The 25,687-nt window shown below is 35.9% G+C and overlaps 1 protein-coding gene across 1 annotated transcript in view; it reads left to right on the forward strand.

Moving 5' to 3' along the window:
• LOC134847546 (lysine-specific histone demethylase 2-like) overlaps nucleotides 1-25,464 on the forward strand; it is an 85,760-nt gene extending 60,296 nt beyond the window's left edge. Inside the window, exons 14-18 of the mRNA XM_063864608.1 lie at nucleotides 13,206-13,406; nucleotides 15,309-15,629; nucleotides 22,777-23,124; nucleotides 24,302-24,454; nucleotides 24,886-25,464. Of these exons, the coding sequence (XP_063720678.1) occupies nucleotides 13,206-13,406; nucleotides 15,309-15,629; nucleotides 22,777-23,124; nucleotides 24,302-24,454; nucleotides 24,886-24,966 (1,104 nt within the window). The 3' untranslated portion in view covers nucleotides 24,967-25,464. The remainder of the gene's footprint in view (nucleotides 1-13,205; nucleotides 13,407-15,308; nucleotides 15,630-22,776; nucleotides 23,125-24,301; nucleotides 24,455-24,885) is intronic.
• The last annotated feature ends 223 nt before the right edge of the window (nucleotides 25,465-25,687 follow it).

The raw sequence follows: 25,687 nt of genomic DNA on the forward strand, positions 1-25,687 counted from the left end.
CTGAACAAATTTCAAACACAATTCCAGATTCAAATCAACCATTTTATGCAATGTGCGATGCTTCGAACTTTGGCATCGGTGCAGCACTATTACAATCACATAATGGTACAAATAAAATGAACCTCATATCAGCAAATTCTCGATTATTCACTCAAGCAGAGCTACGACTCTCAACTCTAATGAGAGAATGTACAGCCATAATATATACACTGACAGAATATGAATTTCTGATACTTGGATCAAAACATCCAACAGTTCTATTCACAGACCATAAACCAATCATCTTTCTCTTTACACAAAAATCTAACCCAAACCACCGAGTTTACAGATTTCAACTAATTCTAATGAAATTTCCAAACTTACATATAGTTTGGACTGCAGGAAAAAATCTTGCATTACCAGACACCTTAAGTCGAAATACACCACCTGAATTACTTACACGAAAAACAACAGTTGAAATACCCAAAAACATAAAATTCTACCTTGCAGAAAACGAAACATCACCCCGATTGGAATGCAAATATGCAGTAAAAACTGATATTGAACAATCACAAATAAATAATTTACAACATTTCCCACTTTATTTAGATTGTCAAAATAATCATTATGAAGTTGATTTACTTGGAACATCAACTTTCAAACCAATCCCATATTCTCAATGGATAAAAAATAACACCCAACAAAAACGAACAAAACAACACCTGCCTAAGAAAGACCATTTTCCACTAATTGAAAAAGAAGATTTAACTGATAAAATAAATTTATCAGGACCACAAACAAATGATTCAAAGTACACAATAAATCAAGTTTTTGACCTTCACGACCCACTTGATACAATACCCTTATCTAAATTCGAAATTGAAAACATTTTTCTCCCTCCAACAGAAACAATTACAATTTCAACACTGAAACAATATCAAAATCTTGACCCGATAATTAGACAACTAAAATCATGGCACAAATATAAAACTAAACCCGTCAAGGCAGATACAACTATTTTAGGAAATAAAACACTCCTCCGATATTTTCGAAAATTCAATAATACAACAATTAACGAAAATACAGACCTTTTAGAGTATAACCTGAATGAATCTACAGTTCCATGTCTCCCTTTAAGTATGATTCTTATAGCTTTTAATATTTCACATACACAAAATATTAAAGGACACTCTGGATCAGAAAAAACATATTCAAATTTTATACAAAACTTTTATGCACCAATTTGGATAAAAGTACTATGCAATGACTGTATAGTATGTCAACTAAATAAACCTTACCCAAATCAAAAACAAATAGCACAAAAACAAGATTTCAAAGGACAAAGTTTGTACTTTAATCATCGTATCTCATTTGATACTAAAGGACCAATTTCACCCTCATCAGAAGGAAACTCCTACATTATGGTAATTGTTGACGCATTTACACATTATGTAGCAATTAACCCAGTACCACATTGTAACGCTTATTACGCTTACACAACACTCTATGAACACTGGATAGCAAAATTCGGACTACCAGAAATTTTAGTTACAGACAACGGTACAGAATTCATAAATAATGAAATTATCACACTATGTCATTTATATAACATTAAACACAAACCACGTACACCTCATGCACCTTGGACAAACGGCTTAGTCGAAGGTATGAACCGTTCATTACAAGAATATCTTAGATGTATCATCAACGGAAATGATACAAAATATACCGAATGGTCAGCAGATGTAAAATTATTTCCCTTAGCATATAATTCACAAATTACGACAACTTTAGGAATGTCACCATACGAAATGGTTTTTAACCAAAAGCCACGCAAACCAATAATGTTTACAGCAAATTCTCATAAAAACGCACAAGGTTATTGTCAACCAAATAAAGACTCAATTTGTTATAACCTACCTTTACATACACACGATGAAGATCATTTTCATCACCCACAAATTCTTAAACTAGCCTCCGGTACACACACCGAATGGATTCTAAATAGAGATAAAAAACACAATGAAATTTATCAAAAAATAACAAAAAAGTTATTACAAAGACAAAACATTAATGAACAAATCAATTCACGTTTTACACCAGCCTCCGAATTAAAAATTGGAACATTTGTTTTAATACCTAATTTTAATACTCAAAAAGGAATTTCTAAAAAATTACAACCCCTTCGAAAAGGACCATACCAAATAATTGCAAAACCCACTGATGTCACATATAAAATTACCGACTCAAACAAAAAAGAAATCGTTCAACATCGAAACAACCTATTACCTTATTACCCAAAAGAATACGCACTCCGCGAATTAACTCAATTATATTCTTTCACAGGATTAAAAATCATTCAAAATGAACCACATCTGAAAAACACAGAACAAAATGATAACCCCACCGAAAATCAAAACACAAAACCAACCACCACCAAAAACAATACACAAAACCATAAAGAATCTCCAAAACAAAGAAAAAATAGAAAAATGACCGAACAAATAATACCCCAAGAACAAATCGACAAATCAGAAAATAGAAAAACAACAAGACTCCGAAATCAACCACGTAAAAACTATAAAATATTCATCCCCCAATCTAAAATTTTAAAGAAAGTGGAATTTCAAAAGTAGTTTTAACATTTGCTTCACAATCTTGAAACCTCCGAAACATTTTCCATTTACATTTTTCAAAATAACATGCTGACAAGTACGTAATAATTCTAGTTCAAAATAAACCAATAGGATTCATCCAATCCGTCACTTTCTCTAACTCAAACTAAGACCAATTAGACGAATAATATAGAACTCCAGGCACATCTATAACTATAACTTTACGACCTCCAGGTCAAAAATAAGCAAACCACTCCAACTTGACAACTAAAATAAATATCACCATAATACCGTACCCCTCCCTTATCTAATAACCCAAAGATCAACAATATTTCCCCAACTCAGACCACGAATACCCCCAAAGCAAATTTGTTAACTTAGCCTAAAGTAACAAAATGAACATTTTAATTAGCCTAAAGTATAAAAATCTCACCATACCCCGGATCATTTGACAAACAAAAATAAAGAAAAAGACGACCTCCCAGTCACCATGAAAATTGCCCCCAACAATTTTTTACAAAACTCAACCCACTTGTCAAAAAACTAATAAATAATCCGACCACACTAGAAAATCGCCTCAAACAGCAAAAAATATTCGACCAAGAGATCATTTCTTAAATGCTCTTCTCTCAATCAGTTACTCAAATACTCATAAATCTTAAACATTTTTTTACAATACTTGAAACCTTTATAATATTTCTTTTTGATATACTTGAATCTTTTCTAATAATCCTAATCATTTTTTGTAACATTTTTTTAATTTTCTACACTATACTCGAACTATTCCTCCAACTTTCCAAAACCCTTGATTACATCCACAGGTACGAGTCATATAACTTGTCTAAATGATACGAACAATTTTCAGTAGAACCGATATTTTTTTATTGTTTGTAATTTTCATAGCATTCTTATCATCCCTCATTTTGACAATATGTAAATGTATAAAGAAAGCAATCCTCACATTTGCCCTAGCAACAATCCTTCTAATTCTTTTTTTGGAAGAATATTATAATAAACATAAACCTTCCCACTAAAGTAACAATTCAAAAATCCATCAAAAATTGCTACCCAACAGTCACAGAATCAGTCTTCACCGACATCATCCCAAGATAACCAAACACCACCTTCAACTACTCAAAATCCTCAAACATCTACACGAATTTCTTTTCAAGACAATCCATACACCTTTGAAGAACGACATGCTCGTTTATCAGAACCACTAGAACCAGTTCAACGACAAGCACCTTTAAGCGAACCAACATATAACCTATATCCAACACTACCACAAGAACTAAGTAGAATAAGAAATTCTAGTCAAAACCAAAATACAGTCGAAATAAATAGACAAATTATACATCCTCGACGAAACAGAAATTTTCAAACTCCCCGAGTTCATTTTGATATACCTCAATCCCCATCACAAAACACTCCAGAAAACCCCATTGGTATATTACCAGAAACCCCTACGCTTCTTTCACAACGTAGCACCTCAAGCCTACCATCAGATTACTTAGGTTCAACACCAACATCTGAGCAAATACGTGAAAATCCTTTCAACCCCACAAACCAAACATCACGATTCCCATATTGGACTACACATTCATTTACACAAGGTGAACCAAATTTAGTCAATGACCCCATAGATATTTCTACGGATACAACAACATCCTCATCACTACCAGAAACATTATCACTACCATCAACACCATCAATAAGCCAGATTTCACCACCACCTTTTAACTTAAATTTTCCAAATAATCTCGACGCCAGATATCGAGAACAATCAACAACAAATATTCCTTTAAGACTAGATTGGAATACATTTACAGCACCTCCACCATTATTTGGACAACATCAAGAAAGTAACCGCCTTCATAACTGGGCACTTAATAGATTACAATATCGCCAAGATATTCACAACGATATCCGTGATCACAATATTCAAATACTCCAACAAAACAGTTTACAATTAAAGTTTGAAATCACAGTTAAGTTAAATAATATTACCCAACATCCCTACCCATTAAATCCACCTAACATAACAGCTCAATCACTACCACCACCGTTTATAACCACTGAAGTAATATACAAATACGACAGATATACCAAAAACACAATTGGCTACATTACATTTTATAATCCATACTCAGGATTATCATACACATGTATATTCTAAAATTATTAATTTTTCTCCAACTCCTTTTTCTAGTAATCTCAAATCAAAACATAAACCCTTCTCCTCGTACAGGACCACAAGATTTATTAGTAACACATTACGATTGTGAAGAAAATGAACAAAAAACACTACATAAATATGCAATAAATCAAGTATCACAATGTGAAACAGAACCACAAGCTATAGAAACCACAGATGTAATAGCAACACTCTATTCAAAAGCCCGAGCAACAACAGTTACAGGTTATAAATTCACAGCAACATTTTCCGAAAAGAAAGTACATTGTTCACAAGTCTCGAACGGAAACAAAAACCGACTTGACCATGAATCATTCTATCAGAGTAATATAGAACGTCTTTTACATCTCAATCCCGACGATTGTAAAAATGAATTACTTAGACTAAACATCACACAAAATAAAAACTCCCAAAGAAAATTAGTTAATTTTCAAGTTTTTTCAGACTCTGTACATCAATCACAACTTGAAAGACACCAAGGACATATAAAACTAGACGAAAAATACCCGTATAACGGCGCACACGGACGATTAACCTATGACCTACACGATAAACATTGGATACCACACATTGGTATTAATGACCCATCAAACTGCAAAGCAGACACAAAAAATAAAGGATACCAAGAAATAATGTTTTTTGATTGGAAAATACAACTCGAAAAAATACAACTAACACGAGATTTATCAGATAATACAATGATCTATCAAGGAATCCGATTACCTTGTAAAAATGATCAAGGTTATTGCGACCCTACAACGAGAACACAAGCAACAATTGTTTGGTTCCCCGAAGATACATGTACAACATTTCAAGTAGCAAAAATACACGCTCGTATGATAAAATTTCACGAAAAATATTTTATACAATCAATTCCATATGAACAAGTCCATCCATCACGAAAACTAAGTTCTAATTTTAGAAACATAGACAATATAGAAAATAAATTGACACGTTTCCAAATATATCAAGAAACAGAACTTGCATGTAAATACAGGAATCCACTTCACAGAACACAATATTCTGAAATATTAGTTGAATACGAAAAAGGATTCGACATGACCACTGGAAAAGTAAAAATCGACCCATATGCCACAGGTCATCCTCTAAACGAAGGAACATCCTATATACCAGTTAATTTTGAAAAAAGCAACGGACAACCTGGTGGACATCTAAAACCCCATGACACCAGAAGCACACGCTTACAAGAATTATCACTAATGAATACTACATATTTCGGTAATATCCACTATGATATTCATTTAGATATGAAACTAGATTATACAATTAGCCGAATTTTTCAAGAAATGTCACTCTCCGAATTAGAAACACTACACCACCTATGCGAATTAGAACGAACACAAATATTACAATCACTTGCACTAGCAGTATTAAAAATACCCTATGCAGGATACTTATTATCTGGAAATAGATCAAATTTTTTAGACTATGAAGGAAACATCTTATGGTTTTATACTTGTACTAAAAAAGTATCACCACTATACGTTTTTGAAGATAAACGATGTTATAAAAGAATCCCTATCTTTTATAAGAATAAAGTACATTTCGTGGATACACTTTCACGAAGAACATATTTCTGGGATACCGCAGTCCCATGTGGATCAGAAAACAGCCACAATGTAGTACAACTAAACCCTGATGAAAATAAATATTACCTTCTCACTCCATATCCCACATTAATGCAATCACTCAAAAAATTCTCACCAGAAAGCATTCGCGCTATTGCTCGAAACCCAAATATAGACTTACAATCAATAGGAATCTATTCAAAATCAGATATTCAACATCACATTAGAACACAACAATTCCAAGAATTATTAACACAAATGGACACTATACAAAGACAATCAATAGACCAAAATTTACGCAAACTTGCAGAAACCGCAGGATTTGCCGATATCTACACGCAAGACTATAGCGGATATTTTAAAGACATTAAAGATTATATATATCTAAACGGTGAAAAATACCGTCCCCAAGATATATCACCAATTAACATTTTTAGCTTTGTTACACTCAAAAATGAGATCCTCGATTTTCTAGGATGGCCCTACTACATCTTAGAAAAATTGACTATTTTATACGCAATGTTTAACTTTATTGGATTTCTTTTCTCACTTTTAAAAGGAATCTACAACACATGTGCTATACACACACAAGTAAACAGACAAGCAAGCGTAGCACGCATACTCTTTGCAGGATTTTTTGGAATCTTTTCTACATCTATAAACAAAATTCTTTTAGACGCACAAATAAAAGAATATAACACAAAAATAGCAACACGACAAAATACATACGACGAAGAACATAACAATGTAGACATAACGCCAACGGCACCACAATTACCAGTCCTACCAAATAACCATCCACTATCCCTAGTCCCACGAAATTTTCGAAATTTAGCCATCACACATAATCCAAATTTTCGACTCACCACATCATTAAGTCCCATCCAACATATAATGACACACCAGTCACAAGATGATAATACTTATGAACAAATTATTGAACAACCCCATACCACCGCTTTTCAGTCTCAAAATAATCATTTTTTTAGCCCACGATGAGCCGCCAACTTGGATCACTACACCGATCAAATTCCCACCCAACCAATCTTACATCTACAATCCCAATAATACCACTTTTTGCTTTTCCGCCACCCGATTTTCCATCTAGTAATGTAACATCAGGCATGACTTCCGACACTAATTCACACATCTCAGTTTTATATTCCATCTCACAACTCAATAACCCGAATATTGAAACCCCCGATGAATTTGCCGACTCAGAACCATCCCCATCCAATAATTTTCATAATTCTTCTAATTTTTCTCAACCCCCTTTTCAACCCATATTACCCAATAACCCTGACCAAATCACTCCCACACCCTCTTATGCTTCCCAAGTTACCCCAACCTACTCCTCATACCATTCTGACCAATCATCTCATTCTCCAGACACCCCCCGAATCTCCCCAGAGCTAGATAATTTTATTACCCTTCAACAACAACCCTACCACCTTAATACCCCAACCATAAACCAAATCTCCTCCACAATAAATTCATCCAACCCCCCTACCCCTACACCCTCTTCAAATTATACTGAATCATTAGCACCATCATCCACATCAACTGAATCTTCACTCAACACTAATAGAGCTTACCGCACTTTTAAAAGAAAGTTCCCCAACCATCCTTTCCCAGCAAAACCAGGAACAGCCCGTGAATACATCAACCATCCCAAGCATACTAACACAAAAGAATTTTTAGCCATCACCTTACCCTCATTTCCACAATACACCTTAAACACCCCCCACGACACTAACGAAACACGCAACTTTGTAGATGAATACGTTTTAATGCCCACTCTCTCTTGGACCTCATATTATCATTTTACTAACCCTCTTTGCTTACCTTTATCTAACACTCACATCGATATAGAGCGAAATACGGACATGCTATATCGACTCACTACACCACTAACCGCTAGACAATTTACTTACGTTGGATATAAAAAATCACTAAAAACACACACTGCACCTAGAGCTAACGAATATACACTCGAATACTATGATCACAACATCATCAGAGCTAACCAAGATCAATTCTTAGACGACGATCGCTTCGCTAATCCACAAATTACTGAGAAATTTTTCATCAAGACACCATATATATTTACACTAAACATCTTCGACCGAAAGTTTGATCACATTATTTCAGAAGCACTAACAGACACACAAGCATACGAAAGTTTTAAAGAACGCTTCCAAATATTTTCACTAACCTTTCATTTCCTTGCACCACACGAAAGAGATTTACACTGCTCACACGATATTATGTTGCGCACTAAACAAACCCACACATACAGTTATTATCGCTTCATCCAAAATCACTTTGACCTACACACACCCTCTAGACAACCACACCATCGTTTTCATTTCATTAATTCCAAATACACTTCACCATTTTTCCTAAATTTCACATATTGTATTAAAGACACTAACCTCCATGGTATTCTTCGTAATTATGACCCCATAACCCAAATGTACATCTTCTGTCCCATCACCAAGACCTTCAACGCCGAAGAATCCCGACCCTTCCTTATCCCGCACGAGTTTGTACAACCTATAGAAATCCCAATTTTAGAATTCATCCACAACACTAAATTCAATCACAAATTATATAATCTAATCCAAAACACACCTTATGAGTTTGCAGTTGGCACTGAAGAACTAACCACTATCAAGGCACTCCAATTGCTTTGGCCACTGCTTCAGACTAAAAATATCATCCGCATCTTAGCTAAACTACTAACAACTTCAGAACTAATTCACGACATCTTCCCCCACGGTTTTTTCCCCGACGACTAACAGGTAAGTATGAATTAAATAAATATTACTAACTAATTAAAATATTAAAAAACTCACCATTCTTTATCCATGTTTTCTTTAGATTTTTAGCCTTCATCCGACAATCACCTACAAAGACCACAAAAGACAAATAAAAATCGCAAATTTCATCAAACAGATTTCAAAAATTCTATTAATCTCTTACACTTATAAATTTATAAATTTAATACCTATGCAGTAAATTCATTTCTAAAATTTTCCCCACAAGCAGTAAATCTAATTATGATGAAAATTTGTAACTTAAAATTCCCCCATAACTAGCAGTAAATTTCCAAATTCTATGCAGTAGATTAATAAAATGCAAATGCAGTACTAACCTTTTGATATTTTCATTCATTCGCACAGAAATTCTATCCACACTCGCACAGCTCGCCCACGAAGAATTGTTTAAAATAATGAATTTCAGTTTCAAGTTTTCACACTCAACAACTCTAACATATAATAACATGTTTCAAACTTTCCTTTAACCCGGTTGGAAAGGAATCATATATTAAACAAAACTAACCAACGCAGCTTACTAAATACCACAAATCATAGAATAACAGCATGACTAAGAAAAGGAAACCAACGGTACCCAAACCGGATTAACCCAGTTTAAAACTGGATAATTTATTCTTTTGAAGACTATTATAAAGTCTAAGAAAGAAATAATAAAACACAAAAAAGTCGAAAGACAAACCCATACCACGAACAATTTACTTTTTGGAAAAAGGACATAACCAACAAGACATAAGAAAAACCACAACAAACCCAACATAAAACGTTGTCACATAACAGGACCCCTCACAAAAACCGCATGAAATCATACTCCCACTCCTGGCCTAACCCACCAGGAAGGACGTCCTGAGCATGCTCTATAGCCGGCCTAACCCACCGCGCTACATCCACGCTTTGTGACCACACCTCTATTTTTAATAAGAGCTACTCAAGTGTGAGTAACTCTTCAAAATAACCGAACTAAAACAAAAAGCTTTTGTGAAAACAACTAACTAAAATCATAACTAAAAAATATTAAACTAATAAATGTTTTATAAAATGTAAATTACATTATGCAATACATAGATCAGAATACAACACCAAGAACGAACATCCAAAGACAAAACGACCCCACTACACTCGAGAGAGAATGACCAACCACAATCGATATGCCACTCACAATCACAACTCAAAGGATTTAGAGTACGACTTGACTTCGCAGAAAAGGACTTCATTGAACTAGACCAATGACCACCTCGATGTTCAAGTATACGTACAGATCCGAGTAACCAGGCATCCCCTCCACGCACAATCTCCACGCCATTCCCAAATTAGATCAGACACAAAAGAAGTTCTCCACGCAGAACAGAAAAACCTGACATAGCAAACCATTCTGAAATCAGATTTGAGTTTGTTGCAAAGACTTAGTCGTTGTCACTAGAAGACACAACGTCTTATGTCTCTAACTCCAGCTTCCTGGAACTTCTTTAACAAAAAAGGAAACAGAAGAAATAAGATGTTCGCCAAACACCAACGTCCATCATCCATCCTTCGAATTGCAGAAGAACTATTCTAAAAAACTCTGTAAAACCCGGATGGGTGGAACCTGATCTAAACTATATTTTATGATTGGATAAATTAAATGTTTTACCAATGTAAAGTATTTAATATTAACCAATCACGATCCATCTAACTAACAACCCACTTATTTGTAAGTGCTGAAGTTACTTGTAATTTCAGCACCAGAGAGATTTGAATTTAACTTAGAAATTAGTTGGACTCTACCGAGCACTTCAGCAGCCGCAATAAACCAGTATACCCTAGATCTATTGAGCCTAGCAGAGACTAGTTAAACAACCTGAGACTAGATAGTATAAGAGTAAGATTAGGATCGGTATTAGACTAAGAAGTTGCACGAATCTATCCGGCCGAAAATAAGATAGCGTGACGAGCAGACGGTGTACCCTATCCGAAATTACTCTATGAGTTAACCAACTCGAACCTAACTCAGTGGGTGGTAAAATTTTAGATTCAGAACTTCATAGCTCAAATTTTTTTAAAGCTTAATGGGAGTCGACCCAAATTATGTCTTATTTGCCGCTCTTTAAAGGCTTCCCTCTGTTTTTGAGGCTGTTTGAAAAATGAACCTTTTTTTTAAATGAAGTGTTTTTTGACATATTCCAAGAAAAGTTTTAGAATTCCTTTTTTCTATTCGCAATCTTGTAATGCAATGTTTTGTAATGCAAATGTGCCAATCATAAATTGTTCTTGAAATTCAAATTCAGGAAAATTTGTTCACGCTATAATTTTTGTTTTTGAGGCTTGAGTTTGGTTTCTTTTCAAGTTTACTTCATTTCATTTGTTTAAAGGAAGGCAAACTCAACTATCGAACAGCGAAAGTAAGAAGGTCACGAAAAACGTGATCGACTTCTAATTTCCTAAGTTGAATTTAATTTAGGATTTCCCAGTGGAAACAAAAACTTACCTTTTGATCCAGTTTTCTCAAATTGGGTAACTTTAATCAAAAAATTTGTCGATCATAAATTGTTCTTGAAATTAGAAGAGCTTTAAGGCCAACTTTTTTTTTTGAATTTCGAAAGTTGAAGGTTTTTCTCGAAACAAGTCAGTTTTTTTTCCTGTTTCTTAGCGTTCATGACTCTTTTCCAACTGTCTGTTGGCGATGATCTAATGCTGGTAGTTATGGTTCTTGGCTGTTTTTCCTCATTGAATAAAAAAACTAAATTCCTTTCTTTTTCTCCTTTTAGGCTGCGCTTTGTTTGTATTGCAAGTGATGCAACGCTCATTTTCGCCTTTGTGTTAAATGTTATCTAAACAAAATTTTTAGTTTAATCAAAACTTTTAGCAACTTGAAATTGATTACACTAGCCAGCTTGTGAGCAAAGTGTATTAGTATGGAACTTCTTTTTTTTCTAACCTAACTCGCAAATAAAAGTGTTCATTAAAAATGTTCACTTATTTGGAGGCACTTTTGCTATAATCACGATCTGTTGTAGCATTGGCAATTTCGTAGCATCTGTTCTCTGCTTTTTTTTGTGGCTTGAGTTTGTGTTTTTTTTAGCGCCCGTGGCTGAGTGGTTTGTGAGTGAGACTCATAATCTCTAGGTCGCAGAGCGAATACGGGTTGTAGCCGATTTTTTTTACTAATTCGAGGCTTATTTCTTCTTTTTTATCGTGTTTGCGAAGCGCAGCTTAGCGTGTGTAATGATTAGCTTTATGTGAAATGGATCACGCGAAATGGAATTTTTGCATAGACCAATTTCAAATTATCACAGCTTCCCTTTATGAAATTATCAATATTGGTTTTGAAAGAGTTTCCAATTTAATCCAGGTCTAAAAAGACTTTCCCGCCTGCAATTGTTCTCAAACCGCGTAAAAATGTTAGATACAGCCAAGTGTAATCAATTTTTCACACTAATTAACTCAGTTTTTCGCGTCGCAATATCCGCTTACTCTAGAAAGAATTCTGTCCGATGCAAAGCTTAGTGAAGACGTTAAAACCAAATATCGGTATGTTCATAGAGGATAGCTCTGATCACTTGATCTTGGTCTATGTAAAAGTTTTGCTGACGTTCGATTTAATTTTGTCCATAATTTACATTGAAAATATGCATTTCAGAGGGTAAAAACACGAATTTGCCTTGATTTTTGTCTACTAGCGTACAAATAACACTTATATTTTGAAAAACATCTTTTTAGTAGTCGAAACTCATAATACAAAATTATACGAACCTGTATTAACATATTTTTGCATTAAACCCCTGCTGAAGAACCGTTCCTCTGGCCATTAGAAGAAGCTTTCCTAATTAACGTCCGGGTATATCCCCTTCCATAACACCTACGTAAACCGAATAGACAAAATGTTCTCACTCAGCTTCCACGCATACGGATTTAAGTACACCTTTTTAAGTGTTTCCCCAAGGAATGGGAGGGCAGAGAGGGGGGGGGGGTCGGGGCAATTGCGCACCTGTAAAGCTTTCTTTTATGGGTGTAGGTTGAGAAGAGTGTGGTGGATTTCCACGCGGGCAATCTGGAGTTCGCGTGTGGATCCCGTCTGGATGAGGTTTGTGCTGTGAACTGGGACCAGAATGACCAGTTTCCTCAGTTCGCAGGTGGACACTGCTCGCTTCCCAGTGGATACTACCCCATTGTGGAGGCACTGGCCAGGGATCTGGACATCACCACCAAATGTGCAGTGAGTAGAAACAAAAACACAGACTACTTTGACTTCGGGGCTGTTCACATGCAGGAAAGACTGAATGCGCTAAAATTCGCATCCAATCAAAGCCCCTGCAAAAACGGACTGATTTTATTGATTATTTCTTCCTTCGAATTTACGAATGATGAGTTTTGATTGGCTGACAATATTTTCGCGCCTTCGATACTTCGCGATCGACGGATTCCCCCTTTGACTGTATTTAGGATCAATAAAAGTTACATGCATGGGTTTCTGTCTTAACTTGAACCAATTTTTTTTTGTGTTTAAATCAGTTACGAAATGATTTTCATCTGTTAGTTTTTTATTTCAGACTGCTGTTGAATGGAACTTTGTTTGAATGGAACAGACAACATTTAAATTGCAAATTTTTTCAGAAAAATCACAGCAAAACTAATTAACCCATAATTCATCTAACAAATAGAAGAATGAGTAATTTCTCGTGGTTATTTATATTTCGTTTAGGTTAATTAACAAAACATACATCAGTAACAAAGAGCGGGGCTCTTTTTCCTTTTCCCCCCACCTCACTCAAACATGAGTTTTATTGTCTAACGAGCGGTCTTACAAGGTTAGTTATGGAGACCAAATATGTTTGCCATGGCCTAATTAGTCTACATGACAATTTTCATGACAATTGGACAAAGTGAACAGTAACTTCAAATATAAAAATTTGCAGGTGGGGGAAAAGGAAAAAGAGCCAAGAGCGGATGGTTAACGAACCCGTAAGGGTTGTCAAGTGCTTGCGATTAGCAAACCTTATCAAACTGGAATATATATTTTTTTCGGGTTAACAACTAGTTTAAAAGAATCACTTGATCATTTGATTGCTTGCTTTATGAATTAGGTCATTTTTCCTGAAATTGTGGGTCCAGTAGTGTGGTGGTAAAGAGCGGGGTTGTGTCGCGAAGGATCAAATGATCGAATCCGTGACCATGCCAGTCGATGAACGTAGTTAAGACTCTTATGTAGGTCGCGATTATTTTTTTCCTTTTTTCTCGGCATATTTTTTCTCGAAATTAACATCATTCGAGGCAGACGCAGGAGAAACTTGGTAACTCAAGTTTTTTCAAAACTTTTCGGCACTTGTATAAGTTCAAATTCAATCAACCATCCCAGTGCATGAGGTAACCCAACTGCTTCAAACCGCAAAGGGTTGCGGTTTGAATCCGGCCGGTACCTGTTTTTTCGCAAACTTGAATTTTTGTCCTTTTTCGGCCTATCGTCGGTCTGTTTAATTTTGTCGGCTTAGTTTCTGTAGTCCAGTCGATATCGATTCCAGTCGAGACCTGTTTTTTTTTGCGAAAAGAATATTTTCGGCTTATTTAGATTATTGTCGTTCTGCTTATTTTTGTCGGCTTAGTTCTAATTTTTTTTGAATATTTAGTTTCTTTCTAGCATTCCGAAAGGTCTCTGTAAAGGCAATTATCCGGATTTTTTTGGCTTTTGTTGCAAAATTTTCTTTACAGCCACATTTTTTTTGATTTTTTTGGATATTTTCCGCTTGATTTAAATCATAGTCTTTCAAGTTTATATCGCAAGTGGTGCAAAGCTCGGCTTCGCCTTAGTGTAAAAAATGGAATTATAATGTATAAAAAAAATTTATGCAGAAAAAACTCGAAAACTCGCTTTGTCATAGGCACCTCTAACCAGTTTCATAACACAAACATGAACAAATAAAACGGTTAAATCATCTCTTCTAGACCTTGAAGACAATTTAGACAAATTTATTCGCCAAAGTTTGTTCCATTTTTCTTATTGTTTTTGAAATCTTTCTTGATATTGATGACTTACGACTGTATGAGCTTGTCGTTCAAAAGTCGACTGTTCTTTTTTTCTCGCATGAAGTGTTCTAGACATGGATGACATGTGTTTTTTAAGGTTCGTTCGATAGACTACTCATTGTCAGACAAGGTCATTGTGACAACAGAGGACGAAACAGTCTATGAAGCTGACAAGGTCATAGTTGCAGTTCCACTGACAGTGCTGAAGCGAAACTCAATCCACTTCGTCCCACCCCTCCCCTCATACAAAAGGAAGTCTATCAGGAGACTAGGGGCGGGGGTGGTGGAGAAGGTAGCCCTCTGGTTTCCCACTCGCTTCTGGGAGCGGAAGATCAAGCCCAACCAGGACTACTTTGGCCACGTGCCGCAGTCTCAGGAACAAAGAGGCCTTTTCAACATTTTCTACATCCTAAATCCAGTGAGTGTTTGATCTTGCACAAACCAGCTAGCGAGCGTAGTGTTATATTACGAAGTCGACTTTTTTTAAGTTTAAAAGAACCAAGTATCGTTCCTCATAGAGGTTGTGACTCAAAATTGATTTTGATGTCGCGAAAATCATGAATAACGTTAATTTTCTGAATTTCCAGCGGAGTAAAAAATGAGCTATTGTTTGAGTCTGCTTTAAATGGGATAACATAAAAAAAATGGTGAATGACTACAAGACGGGTTTTTCAGACGATGAATATATTAGGCAAATAAGAGAGACAATAGAGCAAACAGAGCAGATGCAAGGCATTCAGTTGAAAAAACAACTGGCAAGTGTTGAATCACTCTATTTCAGCAGTGAGTCTTTTTTCGTTCGATTTAAGGGCACGCAAGTTGTGAAGCAGATAATCGTACACCACCGAGTTCGTTTAATTACTCGCTAAAACTCCTTCATTTTGTTTGTTTTTCTTGTTACTAAGTTCACTGCCTTGAGTAGACCCGTATCCTTGTCATTCAATCAAAAATGTGATAATCATGAAACTCTCGAAGTTCCAAGGTTTTAAACTTGAAATTAAAGTTGTTTTCTTCGAAAGTTGAAAAAGGTTCCACGATTTTTTTTACGATTTTTTTTTTGCATTCTGTAAGCGTGAGTGAAAAAATTGTGAAGGACAAAAAACTAAAAATTTGAATTTGAGGACAGGTGCGATTCCCGTAGAAATTGTCTTTGTTTCTAAATTCAGTAATGTTTTCATTCTTTTCAAAATTGCGTCAATCAGAAATTGTTTAAGATGTTCAAAGAGCTTAAAATATATCTAGTTTTTTTGCAAAAAAAAACAATTAAGTTTTTCCTGTTTACTTGCTTTCATTACTCTTTCCATTTGTCACCTGGCAATGTTTTTTTTGTGAATACTGCAACAGACATTTTGAGCGCATGTTAGCATTTTAAATATCCGTCGTTTGATGAGCTTAAAAAATCTTGTGTGCGTCTATTGAAAAGGTTGGGGCTTTAACAAAACTTTTTTTAGTTTGTCTTTAAAAAAAAATGCGGCCTTAAGGGTTTCTGCTCAGGTATTTTTGGCTTTGTTACCGCTTGCATAGTTTTCGTCTGATGTTTATTTAATCTGCTATTGTATTGATACGTTTTTTCGGAAATTGTATTGTTCATTTTAATACATCTTGTTTTTGACATTTTTGAATGTTTTTTTTTGATATAGCGGCTTTTTTGCTTTGTATTGCAAGTGTTGTTTTTTTTTGTTTTTCATTTTCTTCTCATTCTAAAACGATTTTTACTCTAAAGGACTACCCATATTACTCTGAAAAACTTTGAGTCACAATATAACAATCATAATGAAGATTTTACTTTTTTATCTGGTCACAAAAGTTCGGAGAAAAGATCCGTGTTTTCCCTTTTTTTCAACAAAAGATTGATTTTATGTGTTCTTAGATTGGCAATTTAGCTTTCAATGTTTTCTAAGCGTAATAGAGAAAAGATTGACTGTGGTCAGTCGTGAAAATGATTTTCATAAAAATATGAAAATTGCTGCGTTTTTTCAGTTCTATTTATCTATCTATATATTCTAAATTTTCTATATAAATAAACATTGGCATATTTTCATTCTCGTGAGGCACAATATTTAAGAAGAATCACAGAGAACAATTTTTAATAGGCGTTTAGGCAATAACTTTTTTTAATTTTCAAAAATTCTTATTTAAGAAGAATCACAGAAAACAATTTTTACTCCAATTTTTAATAGGCGTTTAGGCAATAACTTTTTTTAATTTTCAAAAATTCTTACTCGGTTCAACTAAAAGACTCGACAATACTTGTCCAAGTTTTGTCCAAATGTTTGGAGTTTGAGTACTAAAAGCACGTATACTCCAATTTATCAGTGACTACTATTTGCATTCTGTAAGCGTCAGTGAAAAAATTGTGTATGACAAAAAACCTAAAAGTTTGAATGTTTGAGGACAGGTTTGATTCCCGTAGAAGTCGTTTATGTTTTTAAATCCATTAATATTTTTAAATCCATTAATATTTTTATTCTTATCAAAATTGTAACAATCATTAATTGTTCTTGTTGTTCAATGAGTTTAAGGTACATCTAATTTTTTACTTGAAGTTCGAAGGTTGAGATTTAAAAAAAAACAATTAATTTTTTCCTGTTTCCTTGCTTTCATTACTCTTTCCATTTGTCAGCTGGCAATGTTTGTTTTTTTTTGAATACTGCAACAGACAAATTGAGAGCATGTTAGCATTTTAAATATCCGTCGTTTTCGAAATGTTTTTGAGATTGATTGTAACACCGGTTTATTGGCCTCGTATTGCGTCGTTTCATGAGCTAAAATTTTTGTTTGCCTGTGTTGAAAATGATGGGTCTTTAACAAAATTTTTTTGTTTAGTTTTTGTCTTTTTTTAAAAATGTGGACTTAAGGGTTTCTGCTCAGGTATTTTCAGCTTTGTTTCCGCTTGCATAATTTTTGTCTGTTATTTGTTTTACTTTCTATTGTTTTGATATGTTTTTCGAAACTCATTCTGTTCATTTTGATACATGTACTTTTTTGATACTGATCGATGTAGCGGCTTTTTTGCTTCGTATCGCAAGTGGTGGGAAGCTTGGCTTCGCCTTAGTTATTTATATTTTAGTTTTTGTCTGATTCTAAACTTATTATTACTCTGAAGGAGGTACTCATTTTACTCTGAAAAACTCGGAGCCACAATGAAACAATAATGATTAATAAATAATTATTTTATCTGATCACAAAAGTTCAAAGAAAAGATCCGAGTTTTTTTTTCAACAAATGATTATTGATGTGTTCTGAGGTTGGCAAATTAGCTTTCATCGGTTCCAAGCGTAATAGAGAATAGATTGATTGTGGTCAGTCGTCAAAATAATTTTTCATAAAATTATGAAAATTGCTGCGTGTTTTCAATTTTATCTTTATATCTATCTTCTCTTTATAGTTTTTTAATGGCATATTTTCGTACTCAATAGGCACAAGGGTTAAGAAATACCACAGAGGACATTTGTGAAGAGTCGTTACGGCAATGACATTTTTTTAAAAGAATTTTCTAACATTCTTATTTTTAAATGTTGGATTTTTTTTTTGAAATCAATCAACTGTTCGAACAGCAGTATGAACTCGGTTCAACTTCAATGCTAGACAGTACTTGTCCGACTTCTTCGAGGTCTAGATTTCTTCCAGATATGGAACAGGGTCTTCTTTCCCCATTGATTAGGCTTTGCCGGTTCCCAAAGCTGTGGCTTCGCTGTTGGTAGATAGGGACAGTAGGAATCTCGTTAATCCATTCATGCGCGTCACTTATTAGATTACGAGGCATTCGGCTATTCTTTTTTTAACTTTGAATTCAGATGAATCTTATGAAATACAGCATCAGTATTATAATTACAATCTATGATAAAGTCTGTTTTCTGAGTTTTTGAGTTTCATAAGTTTTGAACATCGATTTAGGGAAGTTGTTCAGTTGGGTTTGGTCGATCCTCTTTTTCATGTCTTACTCGAACACCAGGCGCCGTTTCCGGTTTGTCCTGATGGTTTCGTCTTGCTTCATGGAGTCTTGCAGTAGATCTTTTGAATTGTCCTAGTAATCTATTAGTCAGGTTTAACGTCTTCAACTTCAACAGCTCTAGGTTTGACATGCTGAGTTTAAGCTCTGATGTCATGAGCTCAGCATTTTTTGTTAAGACGATTCCTCTGAAGCTGACTACTATGGGAATCACACTCGCTTCAGTTTTCCCCGGCATACTCGTCATTACTTCCTTCATGAGGTCTTCTGTGTTTTTTTTCTCGCTTTTTCCTATACGCTGCCATCATGCCTTCCTCGTCACTGTCTGATGCCACTTCAACGTCAATGATTGCTGCCGTTTTCTTATGAGCTAGCATGGATCCGGCTTCAGACCTTTTTGCTTGGAGGTTCCACATCGAAGAGATGCTTCACGTATGGTTTTTGGCATTTTCCGGTCAAGGTTCTCTCAAGGAACATACATAACTTGTCGTGTCTCTTGGTTCAGGCACTCCAGTTCTTAGGAAATTTCTGTACAATGTAGTTCATGCTCTACTGGCTCATGCCACCCGCTTCGCAGCCAGTGCTACCGAATATGGTGTATCTTCGTCGGCGGTGTTTAGTCATTATTGATTTAGATCATGTTTTGAGGGCCCTAATGTAGTCTGCACCGGACATCAGTTTAGTCCAGTTAATGATCCATCTGGCTGTATTAGCACTGTTAGTCTGGATGCTGAGATGTTGTCCATCTACAGTATTTTGCATCTTAGATCTCCAGTATTCGTCTTCATCTCTTTTGGCTACGATTTCAATGTTCTGCGCTGCCTGGGTCCCACACTGAACATTCCTCTTTTTCCTTAGTTTTTGTATCATGGTTAACATGCTCTTCACGCCGGAACCTCCATCTCTTACATAAGCATGGGTTATAGCTGTCGCTAGATCCTTCGGGAGCGTGGTCCTATTCTTAACAATGAAGCGGATAAGCATGTCCATCTTACGTAGGGCCTTCATGCACGAGTTAGCAAAGGTGCTCTGATGGTAGATCTTCGGTTGGACAAAAGCAGTTAACAGATAAATTTTTTGCTGCGACCTTAGCGGCGCACTACTGATCTTTTTCCTGGTGTTCTTCATTTTTCCGAAAGTATTGCAAATCTTCACACCATGTCAGTTGAAATCCACTCCTAGGTAGCGGCGCACTGTTTCCTTAAATTCTAGCTGATTCATGACTCCTACTTTTGGCACAAGCTGATCTTTTATTCTGCGACTGATATTCTCTTTGGGCATACTCGACGAACAAATGAGTCTGGACTTCTTAGCAGTTATCGGGAGTCCTAACTTCTCTGCCCCGTCCTCGACTCCTTGGAGAACTATCTGTAGGGAGCGTAGACCTTCTGACGCTAGTAGATTGTCTGCATATGCTATAGTGTTCAATGTTCTGCCGTCTTCTTTAAGTCGGATGATCCTTATGAAATACAACATCAGTATCATATTTACACTCTATGATAAAGTCTATTTTCTGAGTTTTTGAGTTTCATAAGTTTTGAACATCGATTTAGGGAAGTTGTTCGGTTGGGTTTGGTCGATCCTCTATTTCATGTCTCATTCGAAAACCAGGCGCCGTTTCCGGTTTGTCCTGGCGTTTTCGTCTTGCTTCATGGAGTCTGGCAGTAGATCTTTTGAATTGTCCTAGTATTCCATTAGTCAGGTTTAACGTCTTCAACACCAACAGCTCTAGGTTTGACATACTGAGTTTCAGCTCTGATGTCATGAGCTCAGCATTTTTTGTTAAGACGATTCCTCTGAAGCTGACTTCTATGGGAATCACACTCGCTTCAGTTTTCCCTGACAGACTCGTCATTTCTTCCTTCATGAGGTCTTCTCTGTTTTTTTTTCTCACTATTTCCTATACGCTGCCATCATGCCTTCCTCGTCACTGTCTGATGCCACTTTAACGTCAATGATTGCTGCCTTTTTCTTATGAGCTAGCATGGATCTGGCTTCAGACCTTTTTGCTTGGAGGTTCCACATCGAAGGGATGCTTCACGTATGGTTTTTTGGCATTTTCCGGTCAAGGTTTTCTCAAGGAACATACATAACTTGTCGTGTCTCTTGGTTCAGGCACTCCAGGTCTTAGGAAATTTCTGTACAATGTAGTTCATGCTCTCCTGGCTCATGCCACCCGCTTCGCAGCCAGTGGTACCGACTCTGGTGTATCTTCGTCGGCGGTGTTTAGTCATTATTGATTTGCTTCGTAATGCTAAGAGATTAAGTTCGGGAATTTTAACCCGATGCTCTTTCAGTTTTGAAAAAATCTATTCAAGAGTTTGGCCTTAGCCTGTCCGTTAGAATCGACTAACTCACGTGCAAATGCTGTTCACGCGAAAACTTTTCCCGCTTCAGTCCTCAAAGTTATCATTTGAGTACTTGCTACTTCCACCAAGATCTGCTCCATTGGCCGCTTCGAGCATATACTCACTTATACCCCTTTTGCGCAACCAATGCGTCCTCCTACATATGAACATACTTTAAGACCAGTTGTAAACCAGTCCTAAGCATCCAGCCGAAGCCAGAATCTGATGTTCATGGTCAGGTATAGGCCACGAGCTCTGCTACCATCAATTTTCAGGGCTTGTTGATCCGGAAGGTGAGTTGATACACATTCCTTAGCGGCTTTCAACTTACATGACCACCGTCCTGCTGTCAATATCAATCAACACATTTTGTGGTGACTCATGAGCAACTAGTTAGGCGCCTTAACCAATTTTTTTGGTTAATCCCACATCGCCTGTTCTGCTTACCAAAAGCGGCCCACAAAAAGCTCGCATTTTAAGTTCAAGTGCAATTAAGTCACAAGAACGTCTCACCGATTTATAGTTTGAGAATAGGTGAAGGATAAATTTTCCCCAGTCCTCTAATCATTCGCTTTAACCGATGGAATTGCACGGCGAAGATTTTTCAATCTTGTTTAAGCGTTTGGTATCCTGAAGGAAACTTTAGAGAAAACCAGCTACTAGATGGTTCGATTAGTCTTTCGCCCTATGCTGGGGTCAGACGATCGATTTGCACGTCAGAACCGCTTCGGGCTTCCACCATGGTTTCCCGTGGCTTCACCCTGCCCAAGCATAGATCACCATCTTTCGGGTCGTGTGCTACTTGCTCGGGATCAATCATGTTGCAGGAACATAACAGTCCGTGGTTGCGAGACATCGCTTTAACGCTTTGAGTTCCATATCTTCCATATCGAAAGAAGTGCGGTTCCATACTTCATCGCTAGCACTGCTTACTTCAAAAAACTTAAATTTTCGCTAAGCAATTTGTTCCATGAAACAACTTGAAGCATTGCAAGGTTTCATTAATTGAATAGCCTGCTTAAAAAACTGAAATTTCAATGAACCGATTCGTTCTATGAAATGACTTGAAGTATCTCAAAATTTCATTGCTTGAATAGTTTTCACATACCTTATAATTTTGTATCGGTTTTTGAAACTTTTTTCCTATTTTTTTGTTGATTTGTTTTGACTTGTTCTCAATTTGTTTGTTTTCTTGTTCTACTCAAGGAACAGTTACTTACTCTAGTCAGAAATAGAAGTTAAAAATTTTGTAAATATGAATTTAGGCTTCTGTGAAGAGGCGAAGCAGTAAAAAAAAGTTTGCCAAATCGGGTAACCCACCGGCTACTAGTGAACAGACTGACACACGTAATAGTACAGCCAGCCTCGCAGAAACTCAGGGATCTCCAGCACAAAATCATGAATTAATATCTCCACCAGTTAGTGGATTGGGAGATCACGAACGAGTAGGACCAGTTGGGTCCGTCGAGGCAGTGGGGGGAGGAGGGGGCGAGCAGTTTGGGGTTTTGCTGACTGTAGTCACAGGCTCGTCAGTGGACAGGATAGCACAAATGGGGGATTCAGAAGTGGTGACTGAAGCTTATGACTCTCTCACGAAACTATTTCCAGAACAGGTTTGTATCCAAATGTTATGACAGTTTCTAGAAACAAAATGGACATTGAAATTGCTCTTCTGCAGTACTTAATTAGCCAGGTCCAAAATCATTTGGTTGGGGGCGTTATACGTTTTTGGACAAAAAGAGTTTCATTGCGGGGGGTTCAAAAGTATTAGGGGTTTCCACAACTTGGGTTGATTTTTATTAAATTCATGTTGAAATTGAGCCAAATTTTTTCTTGAACATTGATATGAAGTTTGAGTAATTTAATGCAAACAGCATTTTTCTGCGATATGAAAATAGTGATCAAAGCGTCGTTTTTCTAAAATTTTGGGTGCTCGAATAGTGGTTGGGGTCTATGAAGAAGTTGACTTGTGTTGCATGAGGGGGGTGGGGCGGTTGTTCTCGACAATTACTTATGAAATACATATCCTATCCAGTGCTGAATTTCTTTTAAAAATGATTAACTTCTGCAATAAAATCCCATCTTGGAATAATATAGTTCTTTATATGGAAATTCTGCTCCGGGAAATGCAACCTCATTGCTAAATGATGGATATATGAAATTTCATCCCAGTTTCCGACATGCACTCTTTTGGTTCCATTAGAAGACTTAGATAAGGTTATTGACCTCAACTGTGAAATTAAAAACCATTACCATGTCTGTTTACGGTTTCGATTAGCAAGCATTGTATAGACTTCAGATTTATAAAATTTTTAAACCAAATCTTTGGAGCCATTTGGGCAACTCTGCAATTTCGTTTACAACAGACTTTTTTTGAGAAACAAGACTTCATTTTATCTGTTATCTACAAAATCACTTTTTTCTGCATTTTAAATGCCTCTTTTTATCGAAATAACTAGTTATGTTGGTTGCAAATTTAACAATTCAGATTTGGTTTTTCAGTCTTTTATATTTTTAAAACTTAATTCAGTGTAAAAAGTTTCGGCTCCTAATTTATTCGGCTCATTCGTCCAATATTGTCGTTTGATGGCAAAAAAAGGTTTCTTGTACGTGCGTTTGAGGGACTTAGAATTTTGATTTTAAAAATGCTTCCTAGCTTAAAGTTTTCTGTATGACATTTTTTCGGGCCAGTTCTTATCGATGCCGATGCTTTCTAGTGGGTAAGGCCGGGGGGGGGGGATGAAATAACTTAAGAAGAGCAAGTTTTGTAACTGTTTTGTGTTGCGTTAGCGTGTGCCCTACCCGGAGGACTGGTTTGTGTCCAGGTGGGCCTCCACTGAACATATCAACATGTCTTACTCCTTCGTCAAGTGTGGCTCCTCTGGGGTCGACTACGACAGACTCTCACAGCCACTTAACGACAGAATATTCTTCGCCGGAGAGGTCAGTCCTTCTGTGTCCCTTAATGCAGCTAGTATGACTCATACTACTCGATGGAGAGAATTTTTTGTTATTTAAAGAAATATTACCTTGATGCAAAAATTATTCGAGTAGTTTGTGCAAAACGAGCGAGCGCAAGTTTCATATGTCATACTCAGATTAAATTAATGTAATCTTAGGTAAAATTTATCTATTCATGTATCCGCTTTAAACATTATAAGCCAAATAATCAGCATTTTAGTATGTCATTTTGAAATTAATTGGGTAGTTCAAAACTGGCTTGTTTGAAGTGTTAGCTTTAGGATCCGGATTTTGAAATGGTGACTGAATTTTTAGAATGTCAAAAAGAGATGTAATATTGAGGGTATTCGGAAGTCGTCCTTCGTCTAAATCTGTGTTCCTTAAAAGTATCTCAAGCGTCTCTTATGTTTCAGTGTACGAACAGGGCATACCCTCAGACAGTGACTGGTGCTTATTTGAGTGGGGTGAGAGAGGCTGCTAATATTGTGACCTGAAACACACTTGGAAATGCAGACAACGAAACGAATGCAAACAACAGTTTAGTTTGTTCACAAATTCAAGTCCATGACAACACCAGCTTTACAATATACCCAAAAAGCCATATCTAAACCATTCTATAAGTGAAAAGTATAATAAATCATAATATAATTGTGTCTGTGTTGTGTTCAACTAATTTTGAATGTCAAATATCCTAAAATCGAAAATAATATATTTACATAATTACTTCATCATCCAATGTTTATTTTCATTTTAAAAGTATAAATGAACGAAGTGTGTTTTTTATTTAGTTTGTGTTGTGTCAGTGAATTGTGAAGACACTTATTTTTTTAAGGAAAAAGTCTGATAAGTTGTTCATGCTGAAATTGGTATTTCGACGTTTGGCTTTTGATACCTTTTGAAAGGTCAATTTATATGCTACTAAAAAAATTGTGTGTGATAAAAGGATCTGAACGAAGAATTAGAAGTTGGCTATATTTGAGAGTCATAGTAAAATGGGCAAATAGGAAAAAAAATTTTGAAAAATTTGTTCTGATTTTTTTTGCAGATTTTTAGATTACCAAAATGGTGCTAAATACTCCAAAAACTAACTTTGCTCGAGTAAAACAAAGGTTTCAGGGCTTAAATAAGCTATTGTAAGCCTGCACGCTGACCTTATTAGTTCGAAGTTCGACCAAAAATCAAAAATTTCAAACATGTTTCTCGACACTGAGAAAA

This window comes from Symsagittifera roscoffensis, chromosome 6, assembly GCF_963678635.1.
Source record: "Symsagittifera roscoffensis chromosome 6, txSymRosc1.1, whole genome shotgun sequence".
NCBI lineage: Eukaryota > Metazoa > Xenacoelomorpha > Acoela > Convolutidae > Symsagittifera > Symsagittifera roscoffensis.